A 25375-nucleotide genomic window follows, 5' to 3' on the forward strand; every position below is an offset into this window, starting at 1 on the left:
GGAGGTTGTCATCGAACGAACCGAAGGAAGGTTGTCGTCGAATGAGCCAGGAAATGATTGTCGAGGGAAACCGGTATAAGGTTGTCGAGCGAATCCGTCGTTCTGAGGGCGATAAGGTTCGGTGTGTGTCGAGGAGGAGTAGCCACTTCAGAAGGAGCCGCCGAATAGATTGCAGTTGGATTACTGAGAACAGCGTGTGTTGGGGAGGATTGGCATTCGGCTAATGTTAACGAATGATCTCCAGAATCTGCTGCTGCTGCTCCGAATAAGCTGTAGAAGAACGTCGTGTACATCAACGGAATGACGAATTTCGTTCTGTAGTTGTCTTGCTGTGTTTTTATTTAAGTTGTTACACGTGCTTTTTTTGACATCTTATTGCCTAAACTAAAAATACTCGAGTTAGGCTCGATTTAACTCAATTACGACACGCTCAAAATTAAACAACCACTTCATACTTTAATCACAGCGCTACAAGAGTTGTACTGAATCCTAACCAGCAAACCATTAAGCACTGTTTTAAGGCTCAAAAGAGACACATAACAGGATTTTATTGTCAATAAGCTGTAAATAATATTAACAAATGCCAATAGGCCATGTGACACTCGAATTTCAAATAAGCCTCATATAAGCTAAGTGGGTAAATTTAAGTGTCAATAAAGAGCTTGTGGTTGTCATTTTCACTAAAATGTGAACAAAAAAAACTGCAACAAAAATAATGACAATTTTCAATCCAGCTGTCCATTTAATCAGAAAGAAGAAATTGTACCATCAAAAATCGTGCTCGGAACCGAGAACGAAGATGCTCCAAGCTGCTCGATATTCGACTAGCCGGAGGACGACCGCTGGCTTGCCCCAGAAGTTAAGGAACATCCGGATGGCCCTCGTTTGCATTCTCAACTCTGCAAAAAAAAAAAATGGAACAGCTGCAATTTGGATCCGTCCAAGGAAAACCTGCCCCGTGTGTAAGACACCGTCTCCGAAGAGTACCGGTCGATTGCTCCCGAAGGAGGAAATAAATTTTTCCAAGCTATTTTGTGTTTTCAAAGTGTAATTTTTATATGACCATAATCTTCAACATTCAGAAAGAAGCAAATTCTTAGGAGGGACAGTAAAGATCTTATCGTATACGGTTTTGATAATTTCGAGCAGCTCTATCTTCGAATAGCCGGTGGACAACCTATGACTTGCCCTAGAAGCTGTGGAACATCCGGATGGCCCTTTTTTGCATGTTGTCTGCACTCTGGAAGAAAACGAAACATGTGTTGGATCCAGAAGTGCGTAAACTCGCTTCGGAAAGAATCATTCGGCTAATTTCTTCCGAGTTTAACTTGTTGTGTGCAGATTGATTTTATCTTCGTTCCAATCATTAAGTGATTGAACACAAAACGAAGAGTGTGGGAGAATGAGGATTCTTGATACCTGGGGATACTTGATTCCTTAGCTATATCTCGAAACTGAAATGTCTTACAAAGATCAAATGTTCTAGAAAAATGTGCCTTAATGAGCAATATGCACAATGCTTGCAGTTTAAAAAATTTTAACAAAATAATTTTTCGACTAATTGAACTTTGTTTGAAAAATTTCACAAAATGTAACTTGCAGATCTTTTTCCATCACTTTAAAATGTTCCTTACGTGGGAAAATTATGAAAAAAATATTTGTTCCAATGTATCAATCGTTCGAGCGTGAAATGAACTTCATAATGCCATATTTTTAAAACAATGGAAAAACTTTTCTAAAATGTTGATTATGGGTACAATTGATCCCCCTTCCAAACGGCAAATTCTTCTTATGAATTGATGGTTATGATTACTGATTACGAAATTACTAATATCTATCCAAAAACTAATATTTATGAAACAAGCATAGAAACTTGAAGTTACAAGCTGTCAGAAAATGTCAAAGACGGCAAGTTGCTAAATTTTTCCAAAAAGATATGGTGAAAATGAGAAAAGGGGATCAAGTATCGCCACTCTCCCCTACAGTTCTGCATTGATGTTTTCCATGCCTCGCAGAAATAAAAGGTGTTTTCAACGAAACCCAATCGAAATCAATTGAAATGGATTGACAGTTGATCAGCTGTTTTTCCAATTCACTTCGATCGATTTCTATTAGGCTGTTGATTGAACAGCCATTCACTAACACTAACGCACTGGCGCAGTGTTTTCAGATGTAATTTTCTTTATCAGCTTCGTTCAGAATTCGAAAAGGCGATTTACTCAAGGCAAATTGTAATGAATCCATCATTTTGGCCATCTCAATGGCATTTTTTCCCGTATACAAGCTGTCCGAAAAATTTCAGATTAGAAAGTTTGTTGCTCGACTCGAACTATATTAGAATACAAAAAAAGGAATTTGTTTAGAATAATGAGCAATTTTTAGGGAAAAGAAAAGCACAAAAGCAAAAAATTGTTGCTATAGGAAAATAATTATTATTTTTAAAACATACAATCATACTATTATGAAATCAAATACAGTGGATCGATAAATTTTATATTTGATTTGACATTTTATTGTATTTTACAACATAGACCAAATTTCACTTCCGATTTATTTACATAGTATAGTTGGTCATTTCCTTTTTGATTATTATAATAATCCGAGACCGACTGACAGATGTATTGTGAAAATGATGTCCTAACAGAACAGCACAGAACAGCGACGCCACATCGACCGACATCTCTTTCAGCACCACGGACCAGCACGACTAGCACAGCACCACCGACTCAGGATACCTGGTACAGCAATACCGACTCAGCATGACTGGCACAGCGCCACAGACCCAGCATGTCTGACACCACCAGACCAGCGCGTCTAGCACAGCACCACCAATCCAGAATACCAGGCACAGCCATACCGACTCAGAATGACTGGCACAACACCAGATCCAGCATGGCTGACATAGTACCACCGATCAGCACCACTGACTCCGCACGACTAGCACTGCACCACCGACTCAGCACACGACAGAAAACACCGCACCGAATGACACCGCTTTCATTTCTTCTAATAATTTTTTCACAACAAACCAAATCAGCTGTTTTTGACAGAAAACAACTGCATTTGTGTTAGTGTAATAGAAATCGATAGAAACGAATCCTGCCTCCGAGCTTGATCGTTTTCGATTGGTTTCGATCGATTTCGATTGGCTTCAATGAACGTCAATTGAATTAGTTTCGACCAAAACATTGGCTGCGTGAACAACCATTTACCAATCGAAATCGATTGAAACCAATTTCAATTGGCTATTGAACGAGCCTAAAATCACACAACGAATCAACAGAACGAAGCTTACACGAATGCACACGAGTGATCATTGCCCGACGGACCGAGTGAACATTGCCTCGCACACTTCTCTCGCTCGTTTCCCGTTCCCTTGTATCCAGGGATGTCAACCTTCCAGATTTTGTCTGGATCTTCCAGACTTTTTGACCTCCAGCCAGACTTTTTTTTGGTATCCAGACTTCCAGATTTTTAGTATTTCTTCCGGACAATTCCAGACATTTTTTGATAGACAAAGTTTTCTTTCAAAATTTTAATCTATTTTTGGCATCATTAACTACTTTAAAGCCTAGTCCACACAAGGAGACGGTTCGTCTCGAGACGGTCTCAGCGTCTCCCATTTTATTCGGGAGACACTGAGACCGTCTCAGGTTTCCAACAAAAATCGCAGTTCATGTTGCCTAGTGTGGACCAAGGCGGGTAAAGCTAGGTGTGTTCTTATACCAATGCACAGAATCGTCCATCTTGTGACCCTTGTGACAGGCAATCGTAATCGTAGGCATGGTAGGCGAACAATTCGCTGTCAAAAAGCGCACCGTTTCCACCCCCACCAATGAGAAACTTTTAGTACCCCTTGCCTACTTTTCCTCAGTATGCACCCACCCTACTGGAGGCACTCTGGTGTGGACTAGGCTTAACTGACTGGGGTGGAGTAGAATTGTTCGAGCTCACTTCGCTCTAATCAACAGCCCAGTGGGTTTGGTTCCCACCGAATGACTCTGACCAAGTTTGAATTATAATAGTCCGAATTCGGACGAAAACTCTCTAGCATTTTGACATTACTCGGTCCAAACGTCCATACTGGAAGAATTTGGAATCATTTCGTCCCGAACTTATTTCATCACTGGGCTGTGTGAGAAGGCCTATCCAAATACAATGCGATCAGCCGGCAGCCATTTGTCATTCTTTTCTTGGTGTTTCCGTGGCATGAAAACACGCGTTCTTGCGTCCCGTCCACAAAACTGGTTTTTCGGAAATTTTCCCAAGTTCAAAACAGAGAAAGAGCGGTTTCAAAATGGAAAGGTTTGCAAGAAATTTTTTAACATACCCGAGCTTATTTATTATTTCAATCTGAAACCTGAGACTGAAATGAAAAGACCGATATGATTTCTAAGCTAAAATCCGAAAAACTCAGGAAAAATTGGCATATTTCCCAACTCGAATCAGTACCAGAAACGAAAACTCTGTAATCAATTTACATTTGTTTCAAGTATAAACATCTTATTGATCGACTTCATTCTACAAAAAGTAGTTATTAAAAATTCACAATAATGTGCCTACGTAACATTCCAAACTGGATCATCTACATATGTACATCACAATTTATCAAATTTTACGCTGGACACAAAAGCTTCAAACTTTCCAAATCAAATCAATACTATTATTGTTAACATTCAGCAGCTCTGTTGGTATATACTGTGAAACCATAACGTTTCATAACCATTGAAAAAGTAGACAACGTCGCAATCTAGGCTCTGATAAATTGGGCTGAGATTTCTCAAAATGGTGTTAGTTGTCTTTAACGAAAACTTTAATCTGATTAGTTATCTAAAAGTGAAATCAGAATATTGATATTCTGAACACATAAACATCGAAAATTACGATGTCTTGTCTAAAATCGTATGTACTCAAATTATGTTATTTAATGTTACAACAATTATCTCGACAAGCCTTGTTGGTTAAATGCTCGACACGTGTTGAAAAAAAATGTAAATAAGCTTCTCAACACCTGGGTAGGGAGGATAGAAATTCGCTGCATCATTTTTCATAGCGAAACATTGAGATAGTGGTTGATGTGTTTCGTTTTCAAGGATTTGTGATGTGCATTACCAACCAAATGCATTCTTATTTTTGAAAAATCATTTATTTTGGCAGAGTAGGGGAGATGGGGGCATAATGGCCACCTTAAGGAAAACGGTTATTTAACCATAGAAAATAGCTATAATATGGAGGTTACATTATTGTTTCGTGTTCAGACACTTGAAAAGCCAATTCCCTAACGGGCTGAAACGTGAAAAACTAGATGAAAACGTTAAAAAATGCATTTTAAAAATTTTTGCCAAAAGCTGAAAACCAGCCACTGTGGAGGCATAATGAGAACCCCCCCTGAGGCAGTATGAGCACCATTAATCAGAGCAAGATGTGCGTTTTTGCCGGGGAATCTAGCAGCGAATTCAATTCGATGAAGTCAGGTGAGTCGTAGATTCATCAAACAAAGCAATAACAAAATAATCTAGATCTGTTTGTAGTATACAAACAATTCACGCACGCTCATACATTAAGTGCTTTGTTCGGAGGATGATGCTACTAGCCGTATAATGTAACAATAAAAAAATCGATCATGAATTGTGAATGGAAAAAAATCACCTCGAACAGAAATCTAACTCTAGTCTTTTGATTACCTCTCCGACACCTTACCAATAGGCTAAATTGTCGGATGAAAACTAGTCAAGGTGTGGCGCTATAAATCAATTTTAATTCGCTGCTAGATTCTACGGCAGAAAATGCTCATTATGCCTCGATAATATGGTGCTCTATATGCCCCTAGTCAACAAATTTAAGTAAAAACGTGTTTTAAAATTGATAAAAGTGAAAAATCAAAATATTTTTGATGGTAAAAATTGAGAAACAATGTGTACATCATGTTGCAGTGGGTACATTATAGATCAAGGTTATTTTAAGATCATAAGAGCTTATTTCGTGGTGCTCAAAAATTATAATATTTTCGTAACTTGAGAACCAAGCTAGTTTTTTTTTAAATATCTCTGTAAAGATGATAAGGAGATTCCTTTTTTTGTGAAAAATTAATACTATAGGAAGTACGAAACAAATCCTCATGAAAATTTATTTAAGAAAACACGCACTTTCGTAGAAAAGCGTAGTTCTCATTATGCCTCGGGTGCTCGTTATGCCCTCATCTCCCCTAACCCAATTACTGGATAGAGCTGTTGCATTGTGGAACCGATAAAAGCTCAACGTGATATCATTGTTCAATTTTTCTAAAAGGATTGATAAAGCTTTATACAATAACCTAAAGAAAATAAAAGAACCAATGTTTGAACTGTTCGGTGAAATGATCAGAAAAATTTGATGTTCGGGCGTTTTTTTCGTTTTTCGATTCTATTCTCCCCGACTAGCTCAACACTACAATGTTCCAGACATTTATACCCATTTCCAGACATTTCGGCCCAATCGTTCCAGACATTTTTTAAAAATAGGTGGCAACCCTGCTTGTATCTATCATTTTTAGCCACGCCCCCATGCGTTGTCCGATTGATGTGTTCGGCTGCCGAACGAAAACGATTTGAATTTTGAATTCGCAGAACTGTACGTTCGCTTCGCTGATGTTTCCCCCGATTGCTGTTTACTCCTACCGAGTTTACTCGGAGCTTGCTTCCTGATGCTTTCCGAGTTGAACTATCGATAGCATCATTGCAGTTCGAGTTTAACGAAATAAAATCTTTCTGCAAAGAAGGGCAAAGTGCGAGTATGTAGACTCGCGATTTTTACATCTCTGGTTGGATCCAGTGTTACCACATCCAAATCTGTACCGTTCATCGAAAAAACCTTTTTCATCTGTACCGAAAACTCAAAAATCTGTACCAAAATCTGTACCGAAGAAAAAAAAGTTCTGCATCAAATATGTCGATATGTGAAGATAAGGAAACAACCTTATTTTTAATCTTCAAAAAAATAAATACTTTATTTCACTAAGTACAGTTTTTTACTTAAGCACTTTTTGTGAAACTCATTTAATCATTTTTATTTTCTCTCTTTTGAAAAAACTGACATTAAAAAATATTTTTCATAACAAGCACTTTCTAATGTTCATGATGTTAATAGATAGTTTTATTAAAACGATTTTAGAGCGTCATATTTAATACGACATTTTTCGATCGACCGTTTAATCTTAAATAACTTCTCGTTATGGAGATAGCGTCCAATGAGTCAACACTCAGACCATTACGAACTTTGGTTGGCATTCACTTACGAGAAAATGCGCTCAACCACTGCTGACGAGTTGGGGATTATAATCAGATATTTAATTATTTTTAGCAAATTTGGAAATCTTATTGTTCCATCGTGTACTTCCCAGTAAGGAACTCCTATCGTCAGAATAATAATGGCTAACTTTTGACTTATTTTCTATCAAGTTTTCAATAAACTGGATGAAAGTCAAAAAATTCAAAAATCTGTACAAATCTGTACCAAATTTTGAAAATCTGTCACCTGTACGTACAGATTCTGTACCAAAAATGAACTCAAAAATCTGTACCTGTCCAGATAAATCTGTACATGTGGCAACCATGGTTGGATCCGCCCGGAGAAAACCTGCCCCGTTTGTTGGACATTGGCTGATATGAATAAAGCTCTAGTTATTGCTTTTGCTATTTTGGCATGCATATTTTTTTAATCCGGAGCGGTTGAAAGTAAATGTTATACTCTGCTTTTTCATATCTAATTGAGCAAATGCTTTCAAATTTTGCCATTCTAAAGTTAGTGCGAAGTTAAAGCAATCGAAGCAATTGCTATTTTCTTATTCATACCGCCTATTGTCTCCGAAGAGCTCCGGTCGACTGATCCTGAAGGAGCAGAGAAAATTTCCAAGCAATGCTGTCTTTAAAAAGTGAATCTTTTTATATGAATATAGTGAGAGTGTGAGTTAATTATTCTATATAAACCGGGGAATAACTCTATAATAAAACAATCAAAATTTCAAAACAACTACTGCTGTTTTTTTCATTCTTCGTTGTCATTCAAGGAAATCAAGCGTAGAACTAATTTTAAATAGGCAATATTTTCCAAGTTTGATATCATGGATGAGATGGCTCATACAGCAAAAGCGCTGCAAAAAGCAAAATCAGGAGTTCGACTCCTCGTTTCATCAGCATGTGTATCGCTCGACAAAAAAAAGATCAACTGTAGTTGCAAGGGGGAGGGAGACAGAAAATGGGATAGCTCAAGAGGGAAACAGACAAATTTTTATTTTCTTTAATCCAGTCAGTGGGTTGTACCCACTGGCGAAATATTTTGACATTTACCTATAAGCCGTATATCGGTCAAATTGCAGGTCAAAATCCGTTTTGATCAGCTCTGGAGTGGAAAACAGAACTATTTGACTCAGTTCAGCTTTTTCTATATCCCGCTATATTGCCAACTTAGAGCCATTTAACATTGCTTATTGGTTACTTGGGTACTCTGCCGGCTAAAGCCACAAGCCAACAGATTCGTGGGAAGTCATCAGGGAGGGACGGTCTACGACAGACCAGATCTTCACACAACAGCAAATCCTCCAAAAACGCCGTAAACACCAAGTCCCTACGCACCATCTATTCATCGAATTCAAAGCTGCATACGCCAGGATCGACCGTGACGAGCTATGGAAAATCATGAACGAGATCGACTAATCCGGGAAGCTGATCAGACTGATCGAGGCAACGATAGATGTTACGCAGTGCTGTGTGCGGTATTCTGGTGAATTGTCGAGTTCATTTGAACGCGCAGGAGGCTTCGACAAGGCAATAATCTATCCTACATAATGTTCAAGGTAGCGCTAGAAGGCGTTATTCGACGAACGGTGGGGGAAATGCGGGGTACGATTTTCAACAGATCCAGTCACCTTATCTGCTTTGCCGATGACATAAACATAGTGGGCAAATCATCTGCAGGAAAGCACACCCAAAATTCAGCCTCTGTGCCAATGGCGTGTAGTCAATTACATAGCATCATTGGTACAAGAAGATAACGCTATCGGTGCTGATTCGATTTGCTCCCACCGGCATTAATCTCCCAAGTTAACCGAATTGCGTATGTCTGAAAGAAACAAAATAAAAACGCTTTCACGTCCCTCCCTATCGCATCACAAGACGAAAAAGGATGGAAATAAATACCGGCCAACACCAGGCAGCCAGCGAACCGAGCACTGTGCGTGTGAATGTAGCAAAAGCAACAACAAAAACATCCTTCTAATTCAATCCCTTCAATCCACCGGCAAACAACCACAGCCGAGCTGTGCGTGTGTATGCAGTAAAAGCAACAACAAAAAAAAAACATTCCTTCAATTCAATTCGCCGGCAAACAACCACGGCTAAGCTGTGCGTGTGTATGTAGCAAAAGCAACAAGAATATATTCCTTCAATTCACCGGCAAACAAGCACCGGCCAAGCTGCTCGTCTTTAGCAGCTGTGTATATGTAGCGTGTGTATGTAATAGAGTTGTTTTTGACATTTCTTACGCACACTTGCTGAGCGTGTACAGATGAGACGGGACAATTAACCTCAAAAACTCTCGGTACAAAAAACGAGCAGCTGGTCGACACACATGGTCGTTTTAGAGGTTAATTGTCCCAAAAATGAAAAGTGTTGGTGAAATAACCAGCATAATATCACGAACACTACCAGTGGCAAATAGGACTATAGCAGGCAGTAAGCAAAGCACAGTTCTCATTCAATGGGTTTCCCGTTTCCTCCACTCCCGTTCCCTTTCCCGTTTCCATCGCAAGACAAATGAATACCTTGAAAGGAGGCCAAACGCCGGGAAGCCACTGTCGTGCGTTTCTTTTTTGATTGATCGGTGGCAGAATGCCTATGACAAATATCCCTCTTCCTGCATGAAGCTCAAATAGTACACTGGTTAAGATGTCGGTCTGGCAAGACCATTTGGTTAGTGACTTGAATTCGAATCTCCCTACGGGCGCTGTGGTTTATAATTATTATTTTCTTGTTTCTGGGATGAATTATCCAATAGGAACGAAATCCCATAAAATGTTTTTCTTGTTTTGCTTGAATGTAGTGGTCATGCATCATTTTAGTTGGGAGCCGAGTCCTAATGCCAGTTACGGTTTTTCAAACATATCATCTTCGGCACAGTGCACATTTCAGCGCATTATCGGCACAGAGATGTGCTAAATAGGCATTGGATTTTTGCAACCTCTTCTATGGGTGCAGGAAAGATTGGGTTGATGATTAATACGTACAAGACGAAGTATATGCTGGCCTGCGGATTCGAGACCGACCGAATCCACTTGTCCAGTAATAACAAAGTCACGATCGATAGCGACGAGCTGGAGATAGTCGAAGACTGTATATCTCTGCTCACAGGTGACCGTAGACAACGACACTCCAGCCGTGAGATCTGGCGGCGAACAATTAGCGGAAGTCGTGCCTACTATGAGCTCTACAAGCAAGTGCGATCGAGAAAACTTAGCCTTCGCAAAAGTGTAACCTGTTCATGATGCTCATTAGACTGGTTGTCCTGATATTGCTCGAGGAGGAACTACGCACACTCAGAGTATTCGAGCGGCGAGTGTTAAGAATCATCATCCCAGTATCCAGAAGGTGGCGAGAGCTGAACGGATTCGCTGAGTAGGACATGTAGCAAGAATGCCGGACGACTGTCTTGTAAAACAGGTGGTCGCTGCCAATCCGGTAAGAATGAGACGAGCAGAGGCGCAACGAGCGCGGTGGTGTGGCGAAGTGTAGCGTGACCTGGCGAATGTGGGATGCCCGAGAAGTTGGAGAACGGTTGCCATGGATCGAGTAAATTGGAGGAAAATTGTCCATCACGTTATGCCGTGTAATGGAAAACCATGTAAATACTTCGATCGCATCGGAATTCTAGGGATTTCTTACAATGTTTACCAAAATAGCCTGTGTAAGAAAAAACTCAACGATTTTAACTGATTGATTCTTATTTATTTTAGTGTTCCTTCAATGACATAATTGGAAAAAAATAAGGACAGTGGCGTCGCAACTATGCTGGTCTTGCAGTGACTCGGTGGATACTCGAAGAAGTGATGATCAACTACCCAATGTTGGAGAAATCTATTCCAACAAACAGCCGATAGCGCAGTTCAGGGAATATGATGTGAAAATCCTGGATAAGCGACTTCCGACCTTAATGCGCCTTGATGTGTGAAGTGGAACTTGAGTAGCCGAATAAAGAAGCCATACTTTATGTTTCGACCACGACAGATAGGACCGAAGGTCCTAAAGGAACTAAATCGCGTTATTTTTTTTATTGGTGACTTTTCGAACATATTTGTTTTTTTTTTTCATTGCTATCCCCGTTCAGACAAAAAAAAAAAAAAACAAAATATAACGCTTGTCATTCGACATCTGTCGTTAATTAACTTTGTCATGGTCTCAAATGGATCCCCACATAGGTTAAGTGCTCTCATAAGATAAATAATCTAGACACGATTTTCACTGCTGGATGCTCATAGTGATTTTCCACCCTCGCATTCATTCGTTCGAACTGTATTTGCCTAGCTTATTTGTCCCGTCGTCATTTGTGTGAACATGAAGTAGGAACCTATTAGTACCTAGCAGTAGATATTGAATTTCGGAGCTATCGCTTATCATCATCGTCATCATCGTCAATGGCGAACCTTGTCACTCTGATAAGGCAATTAAAGCAAACGCCACCGATTCACAGTTTGACATGGACGGCGCCATTTCCACCCTCTCTCGTTTCCACGATACTTGGGATCTTTCCCTTCTACTGTATTTTGGTCACAGTAGTTAACAATTGAATAGAAAAATTAAATCTCTTGACCTTAGATATAATCCCTTATACTGATTTCTCATGAAGTAATTCAGATATGTCCAAACTTTTTAGGTAAGTTTCCGTATAATGAGTAAATATGCCAAGTTTTTGTAAATTAATAAATATAGAAAAATTTAGCTATCGCGCATCATACTCTCGAAGCTCCTTCTAATGAGCGCGATATGCTATCGAATTTTGTTATCAGAAAAAAGAAAAGCAGCTCGCGAGTCGCGACGCCCGAAACGATTAGCAGCTACTAATTGTGTAATTTATTGCCCGTGTTCGTTCGATGTTTGACATGTAGCGCTCAAATTTAGCTGTTTGGTTTTTTTTTCTTTAGGTTTTTATTTACGTTGTTTTTCTATTTATTTCCAGGGATGTTGCTGTCGGTTCCGTTCCTGCTGGTGACTTTCTTCGTGTACGCCTGCATCCCGGAGCTGCGGAATATGCACGGGCGCTCGCTGATGTGCTATGTCTTCGGATTGGCCGTCGGATACACGGTGCTTTCCCTGGTTCAGATGCGGATCTTCGAGAAGGAAACGGTGGCCTGCAAAGTGACCGGCTATCTGGTCTATTTCTCGTTCATGGTCAGCTTCTTCTGGTTGAACGTGATGTCGTTCGATATCTACTGGACCTTTAGGTGGGTTGTTTTACTGTTTCACACTTTGTAATAGAATCGCTTATTTACGACCGAACGATACCGTTTTATGAAGATTAAATTGCTTTTATGATGACTTTGATTATTAACAACCGCAACTACAAGCTGGTGAAAGAACCAATCAAGGCTGGGGGGAAAGTTGATATGAGCTTGTGGTTATTGAATTATCGCAAGGTTTACAACAAGTGTTAACGATTAACTGGAGGGGTCTTGCTTATAATTTCAAGTGTGTTTATCCGTTTTTTTTTGTTTTTTTTCTATACGAAGTTTTAGTAATACCGTATTCGTTTTCATCTGGTGGCCAACCGGTTGTGCACCAACTGCCGTCATCTTCATATAAAAAAAACGCTTTGACAGCACTTGGTGCACAACCGGTGGACCACCAGGATGAAAACGAATATGGCATTAGAAAATGACAAACTCTTATTGGAGTTGGGAAGCAATTTTTTCTACGATAACAATCAACAGGATAAAAAAAAGAGATTTGACCCGGGAAGTCCAAGCGATACAGGGCGAACACGAAATGATTGCGACACATTCAACAGGGTATATTTTTTTTTACCAATGGGGTAAAAATCAACCATCTTTTGCACACTTTCTTATTGATGTGTATTGTTTACACGACTCGAAGTCGTGTTTATTCGATACATCAACAATGGAGGTGAACCAACGCAAGTCGAGAAAACAAATTCTTTCCAAACACCTGGAATTTCCTGACCTGTCGCACCGGCAGTTGGAAAAAATGTTGAACATTCAGCATTCAACCGTCTCAAGAGTGTTGAAGCGGTTGACGTTGGACAACGGCAAAAGAAACTGGTAGGAAACGCGGACCGGTGAACAAAAAGACGGAGGGAAAGGTGAAGCGGCTAATTAAAGCAAATCCCAACGTCTCAAGCCGTGATTTGGCATGTCGCAGAGCTACGTCCAGAATGCAAAAAAGAGAGCTGGACTACATACATACAAGGTACAGAACTTCCCAAACCGCCATGAGCAGCAACAATCGAAGGCTTAAACTCGGGCACGGAAGCTCTACGAGAAGTTGCTGATAAAAGTGGCTGCTGTGTGATGGACGACGAAACGTATATAAAATCTGCTTTTAAGCAAATTGCGGGGTTGGAGTTTTTTACCGGCTGTTCGGGCTCGGCCGATGGGCGGTTCGGATTTCGAGGTATTTCTTCCCGTCTCCAGAAGACGGCATCCACCAACAGCAGGAATAAGATAAGTCGCCGATACTTTCTGGCACAACAGCTGATCACACCCGTTGGGGGAGCAATTTTGTTTCACTCTTCGGTGTACGTTGATGAGCACTAATCACCGTACAATTCGATTGCATCTATGTAGCCACTGATTACTCAACACGATTTCGGATCCACTATTAAAAAGTCGCTTATTTGGACTTAAACTTTAGATTTTATTAATGACGAAGTGAAATTCCGTGCTTCCAATTCAACGTTATATTCTATTCTAAACTAATTAAAATGGCTTACATACTATTGTGTGAACTCTCTCCGCGATGTTCGCTATGTTGCGAGAGAGAGTTGATCTTATGCTAAGGTACGATCACAAATGATGGTGTTTACGAGCAAATGGATTAAAGTGTCAAGTGAACATAGATTAAGACACATATTGAACAACAAGAACATTATTCATGACCGGTGCAGTACCGATCATTCCGGCCACCTTGAAACTACAGTTTCAACACTCCCTGCTCCCGAGGAATTTCTGCATGCTTCTTCGACTGGATTCAAGGACACAGCTGGTTTGTCGCATATCGAGGAACCTTCTTTGTCTCAGCGTCGGAACTGGTTCAGAATCTGTGAACGACAAAAGAGACCCGGTAGAACGAACGGCGTAGGGTAAGATTATAGGAACGCTAATCACCTATTAGCGCCCCTTTGGCGCGTTAAGCAACGTTTGGCGAGCTCTACCGATCTTTGGAGACTCTGCTGTCGCTGTAGATGGATTTGGTCGTCATAGGAGGTGGACGATTAGATTCTGCAACGATGTACGACAACGGGAGATCTGGAATCGAAAAAGACCCGGTAGACCGAACGATATGGAGAAAGTAATAGGAACGCTAATCACCTGTTAGCGCTCCATTAGCGCGTTGAGCAACGTTCGGCGTGCTCTACCGGTCTTAGAAGATTCTGCGTTGTGGCTTGGTAAATGGCGATGAATACGTAGTGAAGATGTAGTGATAGTGTAGGATAGGATCTGCAATCGACAAAGAACCGGTAGATCGAACAAGAAAATGTGAAAACTTGGAACGCTAATCACCTATTAGCGCTCGACATGCGCAGTGAGTCACATTCGGCGTGCTCTGCCGGTCTTTGTAGAAGGATCTCGATGATGATGAGGAATGAAAAGACGTCTAAGGATCTGGAATCAACAAAGACCCGGTAGATCGAACGATATGGATGAAATGATAGGAACGCTAATCACCTGTTAGCGCTCCATTAGCGCGTTGAGCACGTTCGGCGTGCTCTACCGGTCTTTGTAGTCTTTTCTGGTCGTCGGTGGTTGTAACAACCATCTCGCTAGGCTGTCTTTAAACCGGAACGACTCCATCTCGACCTGGATGAAGCTGTGCAAGGCGATCTAATGAGCGTAAGGTGGCGGAACAGGGCCGGTATTTCAGCGACGACGGATCGTAACACCATGCAGGTAAGTTGGACGGCTGTAGGTTACTGGAGAGTTCGCTGACTGCATTTTGCACTCCCGGCATGCGTCTCCAACTGGGCCCGTCTGTACCAATCTGGATAGTAGTTGTACGTTTAGCAGCGGCAGTTCTCCAACGATGCGGTGGCGACTTTGACCATTGGGGTATCCGGAACGATTCCGTTGGCAGAACAGGTGCGTATAACTCCAGACAGGTAACAGAGGGCTGCTTGGCCAAATGGACAGCGCAGCCGGAGGATCCGCAGACAGTGTCTTTTCCTTCGTCGATGACCTTGGAGGTGTTTAGAGGAGTATTGGACAGCAGGCTGAGTTGAGCGACGGGACCGACGAGCAGCGTATCGTTGAGCGCGTACCCTGAATTGGGCTCACAGGATGCGTTGAATACCACGCGTTCATTGGTGGTTTTGCTGGCTTCCTTGAGCACCGGGTGATGTGGCAGATAGCAATGTGATTCGTCCTCAACAGGATCGCTGTTGTGCATATTTCTGGTTTGGGTGGTGTTTTCAGGTATCTTGTGGCTTGTATCTCTGGTGGAGTTTTGGTGTGTGGTCTTCGTGCGAGAATCTCCAAGGGTGGTTTTAAGATTATTGAGCCGGAAATGGCGGGCGAAGCATCCTTCTTTGTGGATTTGAGTGGTGGAGGGTTCAGCTTCCATTCTCTGGCTCCCATCGGCGTATTCCATTGGCCGGAACTCCCCAGGGATCGTTTCTCGGGTTTGATCAACGGTGGAGAGGTAGCACGCTTGCGGTGCGGTGGTGGAGCTGGAATCCACTTTGCCAGAAACTGTCCAGCCAAAGAGGGTGTCCACCAAAAACGGGAAACCGTTACCAAGGGAGTGGCGTACGCTTGTATGAAACTCATGGTAACATTCTCCACCGATGATCATGTCGATTGTTGCTGGAACGTTGAACTGAGGATCCGCCAATGGAACCTTTGGCATTCTCCAGGCAGTTGAACCGATCGGGGTTGTGGGAAGATGGGATGTTGGTTTCTTCATGACGAGGAAATCGAGTGTGGTGGAGAAGTCGCTGTTCTTGGATATGATCTTGGCAGCTAACTTGTGTTTGATGCGCTTCACTGACTCTCCGATTCCGGCAACTGAGATGTCCACGGGCCTTTGACGGGTGGCGAGTTGGTTCGCCAGCTTCTTGGTGATGAAGTTGGACATTGCTGCAGAATCTAGCAGAGCTCTAGCAGGAATCTTTCTGCCGTATCGGTCGACAACAAACAGCGTGACCGTCTCCAATAGAATCGTCGAATTTGAATGCACGGATAGATTTATCGCTGGTGAGTTTACTGAACCGCTGAAACCTGGATTCGCTTGTACGGGATGTGGTTCCTCAGTAGTGGGTTGCTCTAGATGTGCTGTTTGGTGGTCATGTAACATGGTGTGGTGTTTCGCTTGACAAATCCTACATAGAAACTTTGATTTACAGGGTCTTGCCTGATGGTTTGCACGAAAGCAATTCCAACAAAGACTTTTGTTTGTCACGATCTCTCGCCGCTGGGAGATTGAGAGGTGCTGAAATGCTGGACATTGATGCAATGGATGTTGTCTCAGGCAACAGTGGCATGGCGAAGTGCTGGATTGAGTTTCGAACGTAACTGTGTTCCGGCCACCTTGGAAACGGTAAAGCCTGAGGAACGATGATGTAAATCGCTGTGTACGGATTTCAACATCCGGACTTGTTGAATTAGAAACTCGATGAGCTCGTCGTATTTCACCTCGTCCTTCTGTCGAGTATCCTGCTCCCATGCACGAATCGTCGTCGAATCTAACTTGTTTGAAAGCATGAAGATGAGCGGAGTGTCCCAATGCTCGATCGGTTCCCCTAGTTTTCCCAGAGCCTTAACGTGTCGCTGGAAATCATCAACCAGTGTGTTGAGGTCTTGTGCGGACTCGTGCTGTATCGGTGGAAGGTTGTATAGGCCACGGAAAAGCTCCTTTCTGAGGAACCGCTTGTTGTCGTAACGCTTCTTAAGCGCGTGCCACGTCGACGAATAATTATCGGCCTGGATATCCACAGACTCGAATGGTTTTCTTGCCTCTCCTTCCAGCGAATGCAACAGATACTGCAGCTTGTTGACGATCGGTATGTCCTCGTTGCAGTGGATCATCGAGAGAAAGTTGTCACGGAATGAGATCCAGCGCGATTCATCTCCACTAAACTTCGGCAAATCGATTTTTGGCAGACGATGATGAAAGCTGGAAGACATGCTATGAGAAGCCGATGCGTGGATGATCGTCGAACTCAACGGATGCTCCCTATTCTCCAGTTTGGACAGCAAAAAACCCTTCGCCCTGCAGAATCGATCCTCAAAATCAGCACGGAATTCCAGGTGTGTTTCAAACCGTTCTTCGCTATCGCCCATTTCGATGTCGTTCTACACGTTCAGGAACAACTCGTTGCACTTGTTGAGCGCCTCCAAACGTACCGCAACCTGGCAACAATCTCGTTCATAGGTGAAATCCGCTACAAACTTCTCCACCACATCTCGTTCGGCACATGCTCGTCGTCTCGTCAGAAGGTCCGCTGCTAACTTTTTCTCCGCCTTGCTAGCCATCACTCAACACCACTCAAATCACACTTAAAACACCAAAACGACCGTAAATGCCTCCAAAGATTGACTTTTCGGATGCGATTTGTAAATAAAAATCTCCAAAATATTCTTATTTTATTCGAGTTGCTATCCTTTTGGACGGTACTGTAGTCAGCAACTTGTATAAACGCCACCCAGCAATGCAACAATCGCCTCAAAATTAACAGGTAAAGCGAATTTGAAATTTTCCAAAAATGTACCAGTGTCGCTATATTTTTGTACGGTACTGTTGTCTAGCCACTTGCCTCAATGCGTATCAGCAATGCTTCACAGTGTCTCAGAGGCCACTGGAAGTGAATTCAATTTTTTTTCAAAAACTTCAAATTTTTCAAGTGTCGATGTATTTTTGAACGACACTGTAGAGTGCACCAACCTAAATGCACTTGAACTTCCGCCTTGAACCGACTTTTAGCCACAAAATGCAATTAAGTGTAAAAAGTTATTTAATTTTTCCTTGTTGCAAAACTTTTGTGCTGCACTGTGTTTCAAAACATTCAAACGGCACTGTAGAAGATTTCCGTTTGTTTTGATTCTACGAATTCATTAATCGATTGTTTGGTTATTATTGCGGTGTCGGTTAATTTTACCAATTTACAAAGTTATCCGTTGGCCAAGTGAAAGATAGGCCAAAATTATCTGATCCGCGGTGAGTAAATCACAAAAGGGCCTACCTTGGTGATTATCTACAAACCACAACTGCTATGGCGCTCGGAAGATGGCTATTGATGATTCCTCTGCTGGTCCAGATGAGCTTCCTGTCCTCGAATCCGGCTCGAAGGACCAAATGTTCGGGCTCGGCCGATGGGGGGTTCGGATTTCGAGGTATTTCTTCCCGTCTCCAGAAGACGGCATCCACCAACAGCAGGAATAAGGTAAGTCGCCGATACTTTCTGGCACAACAGCTGATCACACCCGTTGGGGGAGCAATTTTGTTTCACTCTTCGGTGTACGTTGATGAGCACTAATCACCGTACAATTCGATTGCATCTATGTAGCCACTGATTACTCAACACGATTTCGAATCCACTATTAAAAAGTCGCTTAGTTGGACTTAAACTTTAGATTTTATTAATGACGAAGTGAAATTCCGTGCTTCCAATTCAACGTTATATTCTATTCTAAACTAATTAAAATGGCTTACATACTATTGTGTGAACTCTCTCCGCGATGTTCGCTATGTTGCGAGAGAGAGTTGATCTTATGCTAAGGTACGATCACAAATGATGGTGTTTACGAGCAAATGGATTAAAGTGTCAAGTGGACATAGATTAAGACAAATATTAAACAACAAGAACATTATTCATGACCGGTGCAGTACCGATCACCGGCAAGAGCAAGCTAGATGTTATTATTATTATTCATTAACTAAGGACATTTTACCAACTTTTGGCATTCGTGTCCGAAAAAGAATTATACAAACTAGTTCTTAAATCTATGAATTTTTGTTCCACAAATCAACACTTTTTATGAATCGTAAGAGGGCTTCTTCTTTATCTGGTTTGTTACTAAGAATATCGCAAATGTCTCCGGTGAGACAGTGGTTTAACCTAGCTTGATCATATCCTCTACAATTAACAAGTATATGCTGGACTGTAACTTGCTCTCCACAATATTGACAGACAGGTGGCAGATACTTTTCGAATAAGAATGAGTGGGTCAAACGAGTATGTCCTTTTCTCATTCTACTTCGAATTTTCTGGCAAGCTAGATGTGGACGACAAATTCAAGAAGAAGAAAATGTCAAAGTTCGCCTCCAAATATCTCGCTTGGCAGGTCATCTGCTTTTGTGGACTGAGGAGTGAGCCTTTCGTGACAAACGGTGAAGTAAACGACGAGATTTACAAATCTGAGTGCCTCGCGAATCGCTTTTTGTTGTTCTTGCAGCAGCAAGACGAAGCTCCGCTATTTTGGCCAGATTTGGCATCATGCCACTATTCTATGAGTGTCGTGGAGTGGTAAGAGGCCAATTCTGGCCATTTTGTTCCAAAGGACTTTTTTTTTGGTTACCTAGGTGGTAAATTCAAAGAAGGAATTTTACGAATTGGTCCCAATGCACGTCGAGTGCCGTGTCTACATGGGAACAATGGGTCGACTCGTTATATACTCATCCGTATATACATACGCCCTAAACTCCTCCTGAGGCCTCAGACAATTTCCCAAACCGGTACCTGCCCTAAGGCAATACTTCGGCAGGGGGTGTCTAATTCACACATATGCGCTACTTATGCAACTCTCGCCAAGAAGTTCATATTTAAATTAAATATTATCCTGACCGCCCAAGATCATTTTCACGTTGTGGTCCCATCGGCTACGCTGATTGTTTCGCGTAGTTCATTTCATAGCTTCGGACTCCTTAAGCTTAGTAAAGTTAACCTACGTTATCCTACGTCAATCGCAATTTGCGTCAGTCTCAAAGGAGTCATTATCCGGGCGAGCCCATCACTGACTGCCTGCCATGTGTTGATGTCATCACACATCTTCTGCAACATGATGTCTGCTGTCGTTTCTGTTCCGCAGGCGCCGAATATGATGGCACGTTCCTCTTCAAATATTGGACAATAGAAAACCACGTGTTCGGGTGTCTCGTCCACGTCACCGCATGTTAAGCAGACCAGCAAGGCCGCATGTCCGAACCTGAGGTGATACTTCATGAAGCATCCATGACCAGTCAGGAATTGTGTCATGTAGAAATCCACTTCGCCATGCTTTCTCTCCATCCACTCCTTGATGTTTGGAATCAAACGATGGGTCCACCTTCCTTTTTCTCAGCTGTCCCACAGCTGCTGCCAGTTGTCCATGGAGCTATCTCTGGCTCGTGTTCTCACGTTTTGCGTGCTTCTATTTTCGTAGCAATAGGAGTCTTCCACCAACAAAACCGAGATGGGAATGACTCCCGCTACAACGCATGCAGCCTCCGACGAAACGGTGCGGTATGCACTGATGACCCGCAAATTCATTCGCCTCTGTACACTGTTCAATTTCTGCTGATAACACTGGATGTTAAGACCAGATTTCCAGGCCGCCCCTCCATACCGAAGAATTGACGAAACTACAGTCGAAATTATCCTTCTCTGACTACTTCGAGTCCCCGAGTTGTTCGCCATTATCCTCGTGAGTGCGGCCGTGCCGCCTTCTTGCATACATACTCAACGTGGTTTTTAAAGCTGAGCTGGTCGTCAATCATCACACCCAAATATTTGAGCTCACGCTTTGATTCGATAGTGCATGATCCAACTGTAATCCTGCCTGTTTGCGGTGAAATCAGGTTTGATATCAAGACTATTTCGGTTCTGTGGTGAGCCAACTGCAAACTTTTAAAGTGCGTCCAGCTCTCTACCACTTCCACAGCCTCTGAAGCTCTTAGCTGGAAAATTTCTGTTGAGTCGCTAGTAGCACGACGTCGTTCGCGAAACCAACAAACTTTACTCCCTCTGGCAGGCTCAATGTCAGCACCTCATCATACGTAATATTCCACAGAACAGGGCCCAGTATCGACCCTTGTGGTACTCCAGCTGTAACATCCATTTCCTGAAATCCTTCGGTCGTCATGTGCTTGCGGTTCTGGAAATAGCTTTCCACTAATTTGCAGAGATATTGCGGTATCCACATTTTTATAAGCAAAGAAGCAATCGCTGCCCAGCTGACACTATTGAAGGCGTTGCGCACGTCCAATGTTTTATACCGCACAAAAACTGTCCCTTCTTCTTTTCTTAAGTCTAGCTTTATCAGCCGTTTCGATGACAGTTCGAATGGCGTCGACTGTGCATCGCCCTTTTCGAAAGCCGAATTGATTGTTGGACACCTTCGCCCTCGGTGTACTGCTGGATACGATTCAAGATCACCTTTTCCAGAATATATTTTTTAGAACTGTTATAATTTTTATTTTAACGAATTAATAGGGACTAACAAAATCTGTGCGCGAATTTAACTATCACGCCCGAACAACTTCTACGATTGTGATTATGTGTGTTTGCTGTAACTGCATGTAATTAGGTTATATAACAATTCAGTATTAAGTTTTAAACCTACTCATACCTAGAAGAACTAGTCCCGTAGTTATATAGCAAACAATAAGTTAAGTATTTCAATGTGTGAATAATTTATCCGAAATTCGGTCGGTTTGTAATTATGTTTCTGCAACTAAGTTATGTAAGGTTAGCTTGTAATTGTTGTTAGTCTTAGTGATAAATTTGTACCTGAGCTTGCCGTTTTAATTGAACTTTGCCATACTAAACAAACCGTACTATTAATTTTAAAAACTTCGCAATTATGCCACGAGAATCTTATTATTTAACGATAAATTTTTGCAATTTCACCACTCGTAGTGCTCGACAACTCTTTAAAACAGGCCTGTTCTGAATCACGTGAAGAAGAGAGCTCGTGAAAATGCGCCGGGTTGGATTAACTGTCAGATGACCCACCACTTAACTGTATTTCTCTGCGACGCCTTACTTATCCAGTGTTGCCGGTCTTAACAAGAACCTTTCCAACCGTATCCAGTAGGCATATTGGCCTGTATGCCGATGGGTTCCCCAATGGCTTTTCTGGTTTGGGCAGCGGAACCAGCTTTTGCCGTTTCCAAATTTCTGATACATCCTTTCCTCTGTACAAATTTGCAGTGACGATCGGAACATTTCGGGAAATTCCATAATCGCGGCCTTAACTGCAATGTTCAGGATACCATCTGGACTCGAGGCCTTTTCCGGCTGAAGGGATTTGGCGATGTCGCGCAGTTCTTCCAACGATATTAACTCCTCCTCGCTCGTATCCCAGTCGTACGGGACTTGCGGCCAGATATTATGATGAGGGAACAGCTCTCTCGTTATTTCCCTCAGTTTGCTGGGACACATTTCAGGTGGTGTGTTACCGCTTTTGTTTTTTGCCATGACTATCCTGTAGGCATCGCTCCATGGTCAGTCATTGGCATCACGACAAAGTTTCCTTGAACATGCCTTTTTACTCTCTTTAATTGTCTTGCATAGGTTTCTTTTCGCATTTTTGAAAAGCGGCCTACGCTCGTCTCTCTCCATTTGAGTTCGTGCTCTCTGCATGTTTCGTCTAGCGCGAAGGCAGCTGCCACGCAAATTCGCGATTTTCTCAGTCCACCAATAAACTGGTGGATGTGGGTTTCTACGATTAGCTCTCCTCGTCATCGCTGCGTCACACGCACGTGTGAGTACTTTCGTCAGGTTTTCCGCCGACAAGTTAGACAGGTTTTGCTCCCACTTCAAAACCTCGACAATGACATTCCGGTCAAATTGTTTTGTCCTCCAGCTTCGTTCACCTGTCATTACCTCTCCTCTGACTGACTGTGCACTTTTACCCACACGATAACAGATTGCAAAGTGGTCGCAATGAGTGTAGTCCTCGCTCACCCTCCTATTACGTGTCCATCTGGGACTAGCAAATGTGATATCTATAATGGATTCATGTCCCTCTCTATGGTATGGTATTACCTACGTTCGCCAGGTCCACATTCAGCCTTGCTAGTGCTTCAAGTAGACTCTGTCCTCTGGCGTTCGTAAGGGAACTACCTCATTCCTGGGCCCACGTATTGAAATCCCCCGCGATAATTACGGGGCTTGGGCCTGTGAGCAACTCGTCTATCCTATCCTTCGTAGCGTTAAACTTCTCCAAGGTCCACCTCGGTGGAGCGTAGAAGCTACAGAAGAAGATCCCATTGACTTTGGCTATCTCAAAGACTTCCTCATTCGGTGTGACCACTTCTTGTATGTGAAACTTTCCTGTCACCCCTATTGCGGCCAGATTGTCAATATCGGTCACCCAATTTGTGCTATTCAGGGCTCTATAATAGGGGTCTGCTATTAGAGAGCCCTATGCCTAACTTCTCTTCCACCGCCATCTGTCGCTGAAGATGTTGTGCTTCGTGACAGTGGTTGAGGTTGATTTGGATTACTTCCAAGCCCTTGGTATCGCTGCTAGCGCTTTTTGGTAGGCAGAACACCTTGGGTTGCCAGTTACATGGTCACCAGTGCAAATAAGACACTTCGCCGGCTTACTGCAGCTAGCCGCTATGTGACCGGATTCTTCGCACCCCCAGCATAATCCTCGTCTGTTAACTCTCTTGCAGTCAAACGACTTGTGGCCGTACTCCATGCATCGAAAACATACCTCTGGTTGCTGGGAGATGGTTATCTGACAAACTGACCATCCCACCTGCACTGGAGTGCTGCGTTGGCTGCTACCACTCTGTGGATAAATAACCCGCTATCAGATATTCGTCAGCGAATACACTGAAACAAACAAACCCCGTATGCAAAATGAGCAGAAAACGGGCAAATATTTAACTGAATTCATGGCAAAATTGGCCACAACGCAGAAAGCGGAAAAGTTCGGTAGTCGACTGTCATCGATCACAAACAAAATTTTGATTTGGCAATATTGGCAACATTGACGCTGTCATTTGAGTTGGCTTCTGGAAGAAAAAACGACACTAATCGTTTGGAAGTCGTAGTGCTTGCGTGTTCGGCGCCAGTCGGCAGTTTTTTTTCCGAGGAGTTCACAGCTACGGCCAATTAAACACAGCCGAGGAAGAAACGAAGCGGCAAACGCTTTCAGAAACGGGACCCATAAAGAAATGCTTACATAAGGGTCTATCGCGACCCTTTTTTTGGCACCCTTTTGATTCCGCTGCGGAGCCAATTTTGAAATTGGCTAACACGCCGTTGTACTGAAGCGGAGATTGCAGGTTCAAGTCCTGCCGGTGAGCCGTTGTATCTTTTTCGAAAAATTCATTATATTTACGGCTTATGTTCTTTCGTTCTTTGATAGCTCATGTTTCTCTAATTCTTTCCATCACCTACGAAAATGTGATCACATACATCTTTTTGTTGGTTCGCACAGCAAGTTTTCCGCTTACGGGCACATCCCGGTAATTTTATTCAGACCGTGTAGAGGGTAGAGCACATCTCTCAGATTTCCCCTTTTTTGACAGATTTAAGCTTTTTTCCTCAGATTTAAGCTTTCATCTCCTATGCTCTCAAGGCAAAATAAGCTTAAATCTGAGGAAAAAAAGCTTAAAAACGAGATTCATGAGCACATATTTAAAAGATGTTGGTCACACGATACATAGACAAATCGTGTAACGTTGCCGGGATCTGCTTATGGGGTGAATCCAGATGGCTGCAACGTTACACGATTTGTCTATGTATCGTGTGACCAACATCTTTTAAATAAGTGGGTGGTCGTGAATCTCGTTTTTAAGCTTTTTTTTCCTCAGATTTAAGCTTTTTTTGCCTTGAGAGCATAGGAGACGAAAGCTTAAATCTGAGGAAAAAAGCTTAAATGTGTCAAAACGAGGATAAAAAAAGGGGAAATCTGAGAGATGTGCTCCATACGGTTCGAATAGCGTTGCTGCCGCATGGGTGAACCACGCTTGGCCTACTAATGTGTGGTGGTTGATGCAACTTTATCTGTATCTACGACTTCATAGTAATTGACCCGTGCTGAACAAAAATTTGGTATGTGATGATAGTGCTTCTAATTGAATTTTTCCCGCTTAGGGATGTCCAGATTGTTCACAATATCTCCTACTGCAGCACTAGAGGCCCTTTTCTATAAACTTGTTCCTAGAACAGTAACCTTCTC

The 25375-nt window shown here is 42.4% G+C and overlaps 1 protein-coding gene across 4 annotated transcripts in view; it reads left to right on the forward strand.

Annotated features, from left to right (window-relative positions):
- Positions 1–25375, forward strand: part of LOC129753761 (G-protein coupled receptor Mth2-like) — a 143719-nt gene that overhangs the window by 85659 nt on the left and 32685 nt on the right. For all 4 annotated transcript variants that reach the window (XR_008738955.1, XR_008738954.1, XR_008738956.1 and 1 more), the window contains exon 4: positions 12205–12469. Coding sequence is in view for 1 of the 4 variants with exons in the window: in XM_055749609.1 (XP_055605584.1) it covers positions 12205–12469 (265 nt within the window). In the remaining 3 variants the exon portion in view is untranslated. The remainder of the gene's footprint in view (positions 1–12204; positions 12470–25375) is intronic.

This window comes from Uranotaenia lowii, chromosome 3 (assembly GCF_029784155.1).
Source record: "Uranotaenia lowii strain MFRU-FL chromosome 3, ASM2978415v1, whole genome shotgun sequence".
Taxonomy (NCBI): domain Eukaryota; kingdom Metazoa; phylum Arthropoda; class Insecta; order Diptera; family Culicidae; genus Uranotaenia; species Uranotaenia lowii.